Genomic DNA, 14,672 nt, shown 5'->3' with positions numbered 1-14,672 from the left:
TGCATCAAAAAGGTCTGGAAACAAACTTCACTGAAGCTGCATTCAGCCTCTCACAACAATGCCAGCTGTTCCACCGATAGAGATAGGTTCCTAGAACACATACCTAAAGGTAGATGCCTGTATTACAAGGGTCCCGCCCCCCAGAAGATAATTCTGTTTTTTGGGGGGGAGAGTTCCCCTTTGTATATGTAAAAATAATAATTATTTTTTAGTTAAAATCAGCTAATCTCTATTCAAATATAACATATTCATAATAGTTTGCCTGCCTTGATTATATTTTTAGCAAACAATGAGCTTTATACTGATGCAGAGTTTTAATATTATATTTATAGTTGCAGATCAAGTGTCAAGGGTAAAATGGGCATTTAAAGTTTGGACATAACATAAAAAATAAGTTTGATAGCTTTGAACATTTCATTATTAGCATATAAGTATAAAAGATATTTGTAAATATTTTCTACTAACATTGTAGATTTAACTGGTTAAGGAACTCATTTGTTGACAACTTTCAAATTGAATATTTAGCAATTTTTAAGCATGCAAAGAGTTGATGGATATTTTTATTCAATTAAAATTTCCTACTCATCCCTTTTAAAGAATTTCTCAACTATTAAAGTAGGCTATTTAAAAAGTTATGATTTACAACTCTTTAATTCTTAATATTTTGCAATAAAAGGAAAATATAGAGGCAATTTGTGTGTTGTAGATGATTTAGTCATCAATCTCATTTAAAATGTTTTATAATAATGGTATGACACTCAGTTGCCAATTATATTTTTAGAGTTTACTGTACATTTCACATCTCATTTGCTCCCAGTACAACTGTGGAGTGGACAGGGCAAGTATTTATTATTAATAAGAAGTATTGTAGTGACCTTCTAAGTGTATCTCTTTAAATGTGTTGCAGTTGAAGTGCTAGGTATATAAAGCCAGTGTACCAGTTTACGGTCTATCTTGTTCAGTGTTAAACAGCTAGAAAATTAGATGTGCAAGTGGTTAGATATCAAGAGTAGATTCCTTAAAGGTTTGGAGGTTGTTAAATTTCATTTGAACTTTTACCAATTATTTAGTGTATATTCTTTACCAAGGTTTTATTTTGAGGATAAAACTAACTTAAAATTCCTGTTCTCAGAAAGTTTAGCGTAGTCAGTGATGTGAAATGGAAACACTTAGAATTGGGAGCAAGTATTAACTGACTTCAGAGCTCAGCTTACAGGGGTGTCTCACCTTTTGGTGTCTCTGGGCCACACTGGAAGAAGAAGAGTTGTCTTGGGCCACACATTAAATATGTTGTAACATGTAATCACCGAAAAAAAAATCTCATTAATGTTTTAAGTAAATTTAAAGTTTTGTGTTGGGCCACATTCACAGCCATCCTGGGCTACATGCGCCAGGAGGTCACAGGTTGGACACCCCTGACTGATTGATTACTCAGTACTAAATTGTGTGTGAAATAGAAAGGGAAATCAACAAAAAAGAGATTGTAAACAAGATCCTCAGTTAATCCACATGTTTAATTTTGGATATAGTACAAGAAAACAAGAATGTAATTATTTATTACAAATTTCCATTCCAGAAGTGCCCCACTCTCGTTTTCCAGTGGCTCTCCAGTAGTTCCTTTTATGTGGTGAACATGTGCTGGTTCAGCTGGCCGATGGAGCAGCAGAGGAGCCCTTGGGTTTCCCATAGGTTTCCCTTCTAATCCCAGTTTGTTGAGGGGAAGTGGGGCCTGTCAGAATTTTGACAAGTCGGACATTTAATTGCCTTTTTTTTTCTTCAGATTTTTTCCCCCTGTTTTTCAAGTACCATTTATATTTTTCAGTCACCAAAAGATGTAAGAGCTGGCTTCATAGGTGGGCTGTGCTAGCAAGTTAGGATGATTGCTTTGTTGCCTCTCGGACTGCGGCCAGAGTTCCTGCTCCAGTCCTGAGCTGCCTTCTCATCCGGGTCTGCTGACATCAGTGTCCCCCTAAAGTGACTATGCCGTCACTTGCAGACAGAGCGCTGGAACACTTGTCTCTGCCTTCGGGCTGGGGCAGGCAGGCGTGCAGGGGAGGGGATGACGGGTAGAGAATACTGTGTGTTTTCGCACTCCAGAGAAATTCTTTCGGTGCAGATTGTGGCTCTTTTCTTTGTTAGATAGTGGTAACAAATAGTGTTTCCTTGAGTGCTTCTCAATTACTGTAATTTCCAAACTTCTGAGTAACGCAGTACAAAGATTCACTTTTGAGAAATATTTTGAGGAACAATTTGTCCATGCTTAGCAGTCCAACTCAAGGATACGGAGTAGGTTGTGCAGAATTAAAGTTAGTAATTAGACAAGGGTATTAACATGTATGCAGGATATTATGCAGAACCATTATCCAGCTAAGATTATAGTTTCATGGGGTATAGAAAGAGATGTAGATGTAAAATACGATGTAAATGTATTTTTAAAAAAATTTGGATTAATAAGTAGTTTTTTAAATTGTTCTAAGCCAGCCCCAGCTGGTGTGGCTCAGTGGATTGAGCTCCAGCCTGCAAACGAGAGTCACCGGTTAAATTCCCAGTGGGGGCACATGCCTGGGTTGCTGGCCCGTCCCTAGTAGGGGGTGTGTAACAGGCAACCTGCACATTGATGTTTCTCTCCCTCTCTTTCTCCCTCCTTTCCCCTCTCTCTAAAAATAAATAAATAAAACCTAAGAAATTTTAAAATAAATTGTTTTATGCCAGTGGTTTTCATCAAAATATGGTGCTCCTCATATTAGTTGCATCAGCATCTCCTGGGTGTTTGTTAGAAATGCAGATTCTCAGGCCAAGTCCCAGGCAGAAGCACCACAGTCTGTGTTTTAAACAAGACCCTCAGTGATTCTGATGCACATTCTATTTGAAAACCAATGCTCTAAGGAAATATTATGTTATCTTGTAATTATACAAGCAAAATTAGCACAAAATATTAAATTAGCACAATAGTAAACAAACATTAATTTTATTTACTTTTTAAACTCTTTTTAAAGATTTCATTTGTTTTATTTTTAGAGTGGGGAAGCAGGGGGGGAGAAAGAGGGAGAGAAACATCAATGTGTGGTTGTCTCTCATGTGCCCCCTACTGAGCACCTGGCCTGCAACTCAAGCATGTGCCTGACTGGGAATCGAACCAGTGACCCTTTGGTTTTCAGACCAACACTCAATCCCCTGAGCTGCACTAGCCAGGACAAATTTTAAACATTTTTAATGTTTTCTAAAAATTATGTCATTCTCAGAATCATTATATTAAAATATTTTCAGATATAAAAAGTGCTGAGATACGGTTCTCAAAGGCCATGCAAACCTGACACTTTGCATCTTATAAATAGTAAAATTCATAAAAATCAGTGTTCACTAAAAATTCTTTGCAGTGAGACATTTCTCAGTTGTATTCCTCAACGTTCTTTGAATAACATTTTCTAAAACCTCAATAGAGGACATTCATTTTATTTTAAAATTTAACCTTATCCAATTAAATTTTGAGTAATTAGTAGCTTGTGTTAAAGGAAAACACTTTCTTGCAACATTTCCTTAGTAAAGCAAGATTTTGTCAAAATCTGTTCTAAATATCGTTCTATATTGGAGATATTTTTCAATGGTAAGGATTAAGCCAATTGTAGATGTTAACATAATCACATGAATTAATTCTTTAAGAAGTTGCAGTTCAGGGATTTATGACCCCCCCCCCCTTCAAACATTGTCTCATTGTCAAAATGTAATCTTTTGCTGTTGTTGAATCAATAAATAAAATTTGTGAAACATGAAAAAAACATTTAAATACATTTTGTTGATTATGCTATTACAGTTGTCCCAATTTTCTCCTTTGCCGTCCTCCACCCAGCACCTTCCATTCCCTCCTGCAGTCCCCCCAACTTAGTTCATGTCCTTGGGTCATGCATATAAGTTCTTTGGCTACTCCGTTTCCTATACTGTTCTTAATGTTCCCCAGTCTATTCTGTACCTACCAGTGTGTATTTTTTTTTCTTTTAGAATATTTTATTGATTATGCTGTTATAGTTGTCTCATTTTTTTCACCCCTTTATCCCCCTCCACCCTGCACTCTCCTCTCCCTTTAGGATTCCCCCCCTTAGTTCATGTCCATGGGTCGTACATATAAGTCCTTTGGCTTCTCCATTTCCTAAACTATTCTTAACCTCCCCCTTTGTATTTTTGTGCTGATTCATAACTTACTTTTTTTTCCCACTTACTATATTGTGTAGGTTATTTTATGGCAACATATATGGATCCATTGCATTACATTTAATGAACATAATATACAGGGTCAGGCAAAAGTATGTTTATACAGTTGTGAGTACATGAAACGGTTTATTGTATTATTATTTATTAATGTATTTCTTGCCATATGAACAATGTAAACCTACTTTTGCCCCACCCTGTATATGGCTGTAACATAGTTTTACTAGTGACCTAAAAATGGTTGTTTAAATTAATTCTACTTCTGATAATAAGGTAAGACTGTTCTTCCATTTATTGCTTTGTTTTATAAGGTGATTTTTAATTTGTTTATTTAGTAAATAAGAACTAGAGATAAATCTACTTTATTAGGAACTTACAAGGAGTCAGTGTGGTGTAGTGCAGAGAACTTTTGTTTAAAAGTCTGCTTTGAAACTTGTTTAATAACTAAATGGCTCTTTGATCTCTCTAAAATTATTTAACTCTGAGTCTTCATTTTAGCATCTGTAAGATGAAGGCAATTTTGTTAAGAAGAATTGAGATAATTTAATGTGAAAGTTCTTGCTGAATTGTTGAGAAAAATTCCAAGATGCAAAATGATAATGTCCTGACAAAAGAATACATATTATAATCTTAGATATAGAATGAGTTTGTAAATATGAATTCCATTTTTTGCTCAGACTTAAGTAGTTCCAACCCTGTAGAATTATCACAGTCCCTAAATTATCCAACAGCTTAGTTCTGTAAGCATCATATGTAGACTTAGTAAAATGTACATTGATGCTATTCAATTAATTTAAAAGCACTGTTTAATTTATAGGTGTTTTTTTGCATGTATTTTCCTAAATGCTAAAAGAATAATGTCAGGTGGTGTTTTGTAAATTCTTTAAAATTATAAAAATAGACTTCATACTAGGAGAAATTATAAATACTAGACATATACATTATAAAATTGTTTATCACTACTCATATAAATAGTTAGTTTTCTACACATTTGTGTAAACATCATACAGAGAAGTTATCAAGGCAGCATGGTGTGGTGTACACACACTTGTCTGATGTCATTGAGGCCTGGATTCAGTTTTATTCAGAAAATCTCTGTTGATGCACCTATTGGGGCCTAGGGATAGGAAGGGAATATAACTGTACATGATATTGCACTTACCTTGAAAGAGGTAATTGAGCTTGATTCTGAAAATGGGTAGGATTTGAACGTTCTGAGTCCTTGAAGAAGGTTAAATATAGGCATGGATATAGGCATAGAATGGGACAGGACCTGGTTTCTGGATATTAAGAAATTCTTGCTGACTGGGCCAGGAAATGTATAATAGCCAATAAGGCTGGAAAAGAAGAGGATGGAGGGGGGTCAGCCTTTGGCATGACTTGAAATCAATGTATAGGAGTTTGGGCTGAATCACTGAGCTGTAGTGAGCTGCTCAGGATTTGTAACCAAATATGGTGTGATCGCAGTCATGGTTTCAGGAAGGTGATCTCAGTGTATTATATTATTAATACTAACTTCAGCAGTATTACTTTAGGTAAGTCACATAGACTTTTGGAGCCTTCTGGAGATTGAAATTCTTATTTTTTATTTTGTAATCTAAAAATATTCTTTGAATTCTATGAAACAAATATAATTTTTTCTTTTATTTAAGAAAATAAGATATTGAGTATGAGAAATGAATGCCTTAAAGAAATTAGGGGCTGCTCCTTTACTTCCTCTTACTTTGGTAAGAAATTTACTTCTGGTCTCTCTTAAATGAGATTCATTTTTCTGTTTTATAATGTAGCTGTTTGTTCTATTTATGTACATTCTCTATGGTATTAAATGCCTTTGAATACCATATAAATTTATTTCTTGCCATCCCAGATTTACAGCATGAATTGTAAAGAAAGTTACAGATCTCTGGGGTTTCCTTCTAGCTCCAGAAGTCCGTGATTCTTTTTTTTTTCTCTTTGCACCTATTTTGGTTTATTTAACTAGCTCGTCAAATCACTTTTTAAAATTTGGTTTTAAATAAGTTTTAGCTCATGCTTTAAATTGTTTTTAAAAAGAGGTAAAGGGTTATTACTAGGTAGTTTCTCTACTTGGATATGGAATAGTTACTGATAATGATTTATTTAACTAATGTAGTTCTTTGGGAATTTGGGTATGTACCTAAAGGAGTTCTACTGCTGTTAAATTGATTATCTCTATCAGTGTGTTTTTACTGTTGGATTTAGTCAGAAGAATAGTATTAGTAGTTTTTCTGAAAATGGTACATTGAATGACGATTCATTTGAGCTAATACTGTTTCTTTTGTCTTTGGATAGTTGGAACAGATCATGGAACAGAAGCAATTGAAAGTGCAGCTGCATTTCTCTTCAAGACATTTCACTTGAAGGACTCTGTTGGTCACAAGGAGACAAAGGCTATCAAACAGATGTTTGGTCCCTTTCCATCATCATCTGCCACTGCAGCTTGTAATGCTACCAATAGGATTACTTCTCGTTTTCATCCAGACAGTCTTACTGCCCTTGTCCAGATGACAAAAGATGAATGTGGTGACAGAGTTTTATTTGGTAATAATTTAGCATTTTCATTTGACATGCATGATTTGGACCACTTTGAAGAACTGCCAATAAATGGCGAACCCCAGAAAACTATAAGCCTAGATTACAAGAAGTTTCTGAATGAACATTTTCGGGAGCATTCCACTCCAGAGGTCAAACCTGTGGAGAAAACAAATGACTCCTTTTTGTGGTGTGAAGTTGAGAAGTACTTAAATGCAACTTTAAATGAAATGGCTGAAGCAACAAGAATAGAAGATCTTTGCTGTACTTTATATGATATGCTTGCTTCTGTTAAAAGTGGTGATGAACTTCAGAATGAGGTATAGTTGAAGTTATTGAAGTTTTTCACTAATGTGAACTTTCTTAATGAAATAGGCTTTTTAAACATGGATGGTAAGCAAAAAAAAAAAGTACTTCTTTGATATTGTGCTTTAGTATTTAGCCAAATATGTAGCCAAATGGGTTTACATGGTAGGCATGTTTGTCTTTTCACTGGGTAAGAGTATAATGGGGGACTGTGAGCATAATGAATAGTGGGATGAGTGAGAGGGTAGTCATTAGGGGGTTCAAATGTCATGGTTACTGAGACAATCGTAGTTAAATCTGTGGTTAAACTGTACTAATTAGTAGTATCCCTCCTCCTAACAGTATATAGGCTTGCATGATAAACTATATGGTTACCCTAGTAATAAAGGTTAACATTTGAATAGCATTTATACTTCTAAGAATTCTTTGATGAAACTATAACAAACTTCAAAATATTAGAAATTCAATCTTTATATTAAGTGATTTATTGATTTAGAAAAATATTTTTGATTAATTTCTATGTTTGAAAGAAAAAGCTTTGAAAAACAAACACATCTAGAAATAATTGGACTATTTTATATGACTTTCTTTTCATAATCTACCTCATTGCAAGGTCAAACTGAATTCATGCATCCATCTATTCATCATATATTTGTTGAATTCTCACTATTTATTAGTACAGTGCTAGCTGCTGGTTGTAAAAGGATGAATAAGATAGCTACCTTGCTCTCAGGGAATTAATTGTTCAGTAGGAGGAGACATTTCAAGTCCACTCAAATACTGTAGGTATTATAATAGTAAAAGCAAAGAAAATGGGGCATTGACTAACCATTCATAGATTTTGTAGAAGAACTAGTATGGTAGGAAAAGTATTCATAGAGGAAGTTAAGCTGGAGGCAAGTCTTAAAATATGACTGGATTTAACTTTTAAAAGTGGACCAGAAAGGTAGGGAGCATATTTTAGGTGTGAGAAAGAACCTGGTGCGTTTACAGAGTTACAGTCTGTACAGTGAGGGTACAGGATGCAAACCAAGGGTAGTGAGAGACAGAGCGGGCAGACAGGTAAGGGCCAAATAATGTAAGACCTTACGCACTTTGTTAAAGCGTAATATATATCAGTCACTCTAAAATGCATAGCTATACCTTGTGTGGTCTGCTTCAGTGACTGTTTCAACCAGGTTTTAATGGACAGTTTAATGTGTGAATATTTCAGATTCCACCAGTGACTTAAGTAGTCGAGTTTTTTATGGTTCATTCCTCAGTGTTTGGTTTTTCTATCTGAATGAAAATAAATACTCATTATGATATTCTTTTTTGTTTTATAGCATAGGTTATTCATAATTTTATATGACTCCTTTCTGCACGATTATATTGTTGTAGCAAATTTTCTGTAATGTTGTTTCAGTACCGTCACTTTATCCACTGTTACTCTCATTTTAGGCTGTGCTATACCTTACTTATGTGTTATCTATATACATTTATCAGCAGTTAAGCTGGTAAAAGTTTAATTAAAAGGGTATTCAGGTTATATGATAGCACAGATTATTTCCATTTTTTAAAAGATTTTATTTATGTATTTTTAAAGAAAGGGGAAGGGAAGAAGAAAGAGAGGGAGAGAAGCATCAATGTGTGGTTGCCTCTTCCACGCCCCCTTCTGGAGACCTGGCCCACAACCCAGGCATGTGCCCTGACTGGGAATCAAACTGGCAACCTTTCCATTCACAGACCAGCACTCAATCCTGAGCCACACCAACCAGAGCTATTTCCATTTCTTTTAGAGCTTTTAGTTGACTGTATGGAATAGGAATATTTAAATAATCATGCTGTGTGCTGTTGCTACAAATTTAGTAGTGCCTTAAGAACATGTTTTTACATGTAACTTTAAAGACATATACAAAACCTACATCTACGCTGCAGGTATTTTTGCTCAACGTATGAACCAGTTCTGAATTTAGTTTAATGACATATTGACTGCTGATACAGCTGTTTGGTTTTTTTTTTAAGTTTGAATGATTTTAACAGTCTTTGGTAAAATAAAAAAGGTATTAATGAAAAATACGAGAATATTGGAGATGTATTGGAGTATACTATATATCCCTTGGCATTATTTTAATGTTAAATGCTATTTGCAGAGTTATTAATGCTGATGTAAATATTGATGGATTCATTGTATAATCAATCAGTTCTTAGAAAAAGTGAATTTTGAATTGTATTGACGTCATAGTTTGCTTTTGTGCGGTGGGGCTTATTCTTTATAGCATTTGTGATTTGACGTTTGCTGCTAGCCTTATCTCTTGACTCTGTGCAGATGGTGTTACTTGAACCATGCAAGTTTATTTCTGAACCTAACCCTGTTCTAGATATGTGCCTGGTCCTAAGAAGTAGGAATTACTTGATTTGATTGACATCTGAGGGAAGACTATATTTTTAATTCTTATTTGCTATATAAATGATTCTAGAATCTTTTGAAATTTTGATGTAGAATAATTAGTGTGATTTAATGCAGTGGTTCTCAGATGTTTTGTTTTCAAAACTCCTTTACAGTCTTAAAAATTGAGGATCTTGTAGAGCTTTTCTTTATGTTGTCTATATATTCTATTAATGTTTATCATATTATAAATTAAAACAAAATTTTAATATATTAAATGCTTTAATAATTGTTTATTAAATTACTTAAAATAATACTAAATCTGCTTTATACCCCATGGAGGGTTATACTCACTTTATACTCATGGGAGGATGAAAGTGAAAGAGGCAACTAATATTTTAGTTATATCATGAAAATAATTTTGAACTCATGGTCTCTTGAGAGGATCTTGGAAATTCAGGCTACAATTTGAAAACAACTGATTTAATGTGTATACTGTAGTTTGATAAGAAGAGTGTAATGATGTTTTTGGTACTTAGAATAGGGTATTTAAAATATTGTGAGGAATGATTAACATTAATGCTGTATGAAAAGGTTCTCCTATTCAGTGTTATACATTCTTTTTGGAAGTCTTAGTACTGCTAAAAAATAAGGAATCGACCAGTGTCAACTAGGTTGAATTAAAAGTGTCCCTTCAGCTATGAGGGTGAAATATGTGCTGCTTTTCCTCTAATCTTTTCCCCAAATAATCACAAGAACCGTTCCCCAATCCCCAAGCCTGAATAGAGATCTTCCCTTTGGTAAAATTACGCATTAAAACTTAGAGAATGGCCCTGGCTGGTGTGGCTCGGTGGATTGAGTGTTGGCCTGAGAACCATAAGGGTCACTAGTTCGATTCCCAGTCTAGGGCACATGCCTGGGTTGCAGGCCAGGTCCCCAGTTGGGGGTGCATGAGAGGCAACTACACAGGGATATTTCTCTCCCTTTCTTTCTCCCTCCCTTCCCCTCTCTAAGAAATAAATAAATACAATTTTTTTTAAAAGGACTTAAAGAATGTGTATTAGTATTACAGAATTTTCCCACCCAATGTAGTATTTGTGTATCTAGCATTCTATCCAAATGGTGATCCCATTTAAGATCTACTAATTTTTGTGAAGAGTTTCTTAATTCAAAAGCTGTCCTATGACATATGATGGCAGTTATATTTTTTCTTTCTTAGTTTTTGTATTTGAATAGTTCAGTGCTCCATAGATCAGTACATATCTAGCAGTACTGATATGTATAATGCTTTTCATCATCTTGTCTTCAGAGATGTCAAACTTCCCGTTGCTTTGTCAACCTAAGAGCAACTAACCTAATAATTTCATAGGAAAAATACTTAAGACTATAGTTGACTCTTGAATAACATGGAGGTTTACAACCCTGCTGACCCCACAAAAAGTCAAAACTCCATGTATAACTTTTGACTCCCCCTAAGACTGACTACTAATATCCTACTGTTGACTGAAAGCCTTACCAATTCCAAATTCAGTTGATTATCACATACAGGATGGGGCAAAAGTAGATGTACAGTTGTGAGTATGCAAAACAGGGTCTTCGTTCTTGTGTTATCATTTATCAATGTGTTATTTTCCATATGAATAACTGTAAACCTACTTTTGTCCCCTCTGTATTTTATGTTATGTCCAGTATATACTGTAATCTTAGAATAAACTAGAGAAAAGAAAATATTAAGAAAATCATAAGAGAAAACATGTTCACAGTATTTATTGAAAAAATTTGCATGTAAGACTCACACAGTTGAAACCCATGTTGTTCAGGGGTCGACTGTATTTTCTCGTGACACTTGGTGAGTCTTGTTTTTTGCTGTTATACCGTCCTTTTTCTTTTTTTTTAAGTTGGGAGATTTTGCTTTTGTCTAGCACTTGTTTTTCTTCATCATTCTCATAGATAGTAGTGATTCTGAGGTCAAATCTGGGAACAGTTCCTGAACCTTGGGGTGTGATGCATCTGGGTTTGAATAGCTGGACTTACTTAAAGATAGGTTATTTCTTACTACATTTTCTCTCACCAAAAGTACTGTATTTTGCCATGTGTAATGCACTCCCGTGTATAATGTGCACCCACGTTTTTGGCCCAAACTTTCAGGAAAAATATCTTTCATTTTAATTTTCTAATTCAATTTTTTATTTATTTTTATTTAGAAACAGTTATTATATTCCAGGGTATTATTTTGCATACAGATATTATTATTGCTTTCTATAGTTACACTTTTAATGCATGAGCATAAATAAAAGAATTAAAAACATTGAAAGAGATAGGGAATTAGTACCACTAGTATATAATGCTCATCCTTATTTTTCCCTCAAAAATTGGGGCAAACCCTGGCTGGTGTGGCTCAGTGGATTGAGTGCTGACCTGTGAAACAAAGGGTCTCTGGTTCGATTCCCAGTCTAGGGCACATTCCTGGGTTGTGGGCCAGGTCCCCAGTTGGGGGTGGCGAGAGGTAACCAAACATTCATATTTCTCTCCCTCTCTTTCTCCCTCCCTTCCCCTCTCGAAAAATAAATAAATAAAAAGTTAAAAAAAATGGGACAAAAAAGTGTTCATTATACACCACAAAACATGGTAACATTTTAACATTTATGGTGTACTTTTTCCTGTTGTAAGCTAATATTCTATGTTGGAGAAGATACAAGCAGAGTGAGAATGGATTGCTTCTTTCAATTCTTTCATCTTTCCCAAGGAAAGAACATGTTCTGATTTTATTTCTTTGCTTCAAACATTGATAAAAAGACTCTTTTTGTTATTTCTCCCAGTTTTGTATGCCTAGATATTTTTTTATTGATTTAACTTATAGACCCTACCATTATAAGTTTTTAAAAACTTATATTTGTCAATGTTTGATACATTTTTGCTTGTGTTTCTCTAATTTTTTTTTCAATTTAGCTATAGTGTTAGCCGTAGTGTTTTATTAGAATCCAATCATGTTTTCTCTTTTTTATGCCATTTCATATTTTAATACCACCTATTTTATTCATACAAGTTTATTTTTCTAATTTTGGAAAATATATCATTGTAGAATATTTAGAGCACCCTCATACACAATATGAAGGATCTAAGGCATCTGTAGTCTTACTGTTATGCAACCATAGCCATTGTAAGTATTTTGAAGTATATATATTTTAAATTATTTTTTTGTGTGTGTTTGTAAACCTATTTTAAATTATTAATACTTTAAAAATGGGTCATGCAATATATATAATTTTAATCTTTTTGTTACTTCTATACATGTTTTTATGATATTGTATAATAAAATTTAATGACTACAGAGTATTACATTTATCTCCATATCCTAGTTTATTAATTTAATGCTGTTATTGAAGACTTATTATACCTAGCATTTCCCTACTATAATAACATTGCAGTAATATTCTTATGCTAAATATTTGCTCATACATATTTTTTTCTTTGAATATTTTCTATCAGTGAAAAGTTTGCATCCAAGAGTATTAACAAAACACTCTCCTGAAAGAATCTACCAGTGTATGTTTCTGCCGGTACTATAGGAATGTCCCTGCACCTACATTTTTTCTAATCCTGTCATACAAAATGCTTGCCTGTTTAGTGGACAGAAAATGGTAACTCAGTTACCATTTTATTATTTCTAAAAGATTTATAATGAGATTAATTGGAGGGGCAGTTGTATTAAGTGCTGAAGTAGGTAAGTCTCCATCTTTTCATTTAATCTTCCTTAGGTGCTATATTAGAAAGGCAATCTACATGACATGATTGACCCTACCATTTAAAAAAAAACAAAACCTTTCTTTTTTTCCTTTTTAATCTCACTGGTTTGGGGTAGATTGTTATTTGGATCAGATGTATCTTCTCTCTATATTTAATTTGTGGATACATATCTGAATATGTCCATATTGCATACTCTAAAATGATACAGTCATTTTCTCCCAAGGTTATTGTTACTTCCACATTGTCTATCATTTTAGGTTATTTACTCCTGCTTTTACTTTTATAAGAAATGAAATTTTTTATGAGAAAAACTCAGGAATTATTTGCTCTACTTTTAGCTGAATGTAACATTTAGGAAAGGTCAAGATAACTGAAGTATTACACCTGCTATAACAGGACTCTTACATTTTCAAACTATGTTGGGGAAAGTCCTAGCCATATTTTTTATTTATCTCAGTTGTATGTTGCTTTTACCCCCTTTTATTGCTCTAATTGGTAAAATGATGGGCTGAGTATGACATGAAAAAACAGATGAATATAAGTTCATATACTTGTAACCAGGAGTACTATTAATTCCAGATGGACAGATCAGGTTTAGCAGCTGTATTTAGCAGCCATGGGAACTGCAAATTCAAGTGGCTAAAATCATGAGCTTTGAGGTTAGACACATGTATGAATCCTAGCTCTGCTTCTTGTAAGCTATTTGATATTCTCTGAGCCAGTTCTCTAAGCTGCAGTTTTTTTACTTGTTAACATGGAAAAGTGATTGGCTTACCATATAGTTGGCTGTGAATGTATATGATATGATATGATATATGATAAAAAGCTTTTGAAGCACTTAGAATAGTGCCTAACAGATGGTAAGTATTCCATGTGTATTGACTATCATAAGTAGTGTTACATCATTAGCAAACAATACAATTTTATTATTAAGGAAGTGGTTGTACACATGAATGGTGATCATTTAGCTCTCTGGGCTGCACCTGATCACCACACTTCACAGGAGATAGAATCCTACTGGGTGGTCTCTAGAGGAGAGAAAGTGATGAGGTTGATAAAGGAAGTGGAAATAATGTCTATGAACACTTGAAAAAAATGCAATGGATTATCCTTTCCAAGAGAAAGCTATGGTGGGATAGGAGGATGGTCGTGAGATTTGAAGAACTGTATGTGGAAGGTGGATGGCCTGAGGATTATCACTGGGACTTCCAGGAGAAGGTACATGACATCTCTGAGCTCTGCAAACCTTTTTAACATTCAGAGTTCTTTAAGTATACTCATTATACTCTTTAAGTATAATGAGTACTCTGGATGAGTAATGAGATCTTTTATTGGAGATTTAGTCTCATTTGTTGAATGATCACTTTTGTTGGAATTTGTAGAGTTGGATTTTGATGACTTATTTAAGATGTGAGGGAAAAGATATTAATATGTTAACTCAAAATGAGGGTTTAAAATTACTCGTTTCCAATTTGTTGCAATAACAGATTCCAAAATA

At 34.1% G+C, this 14,672-nt stretch overlaps 1 protein-coding gene across 1 annotated transcript in view; it reads left to right on the top strand.

Annotated features, from left to right (window-relative positions):
- ASCC3 (activating signal cointegrator 1 complex subunit 3) overlaps positions 1-14,672 on the top strand; it is a 307,023-nt gene that overhangs the window by 29,759 nt on the left and 262,592 nt on the right. Inside the window, exon 4 of the mRNA XM_045843194.1 lies at positions 6,514-7,073. Within this exon, the coding sequence (XP_045699150.1) occupies positions 6,514-7,073 (560 nt within the window). The remainder of the gene's footprint in view (positions 1-6,513; positions 7,074-14,672) is intronic.

The sequence above is a fragment of the Phyllostomus hastatus genome, unplaced genomic scaffold (genome assembly GCF_019186645.2).
Source record: "Phyllostomus hastatus isolate PE091 unplaced genomic scaffold, TTU_PhHast_1.1 phas_contig_40, whole genome shotgun sequence".
Lineage (NCBI taxonomy): Eukaryota > Metazoa > Chordata > Mammalia > Chiroptera > Phyllostomidae > Phyllostomus > Phyllostomus hastatus.
Note: the sequence above shows the minus strand (reverse complement) of the source record. Positions and strands in the feature narration are given on the sequence as shown.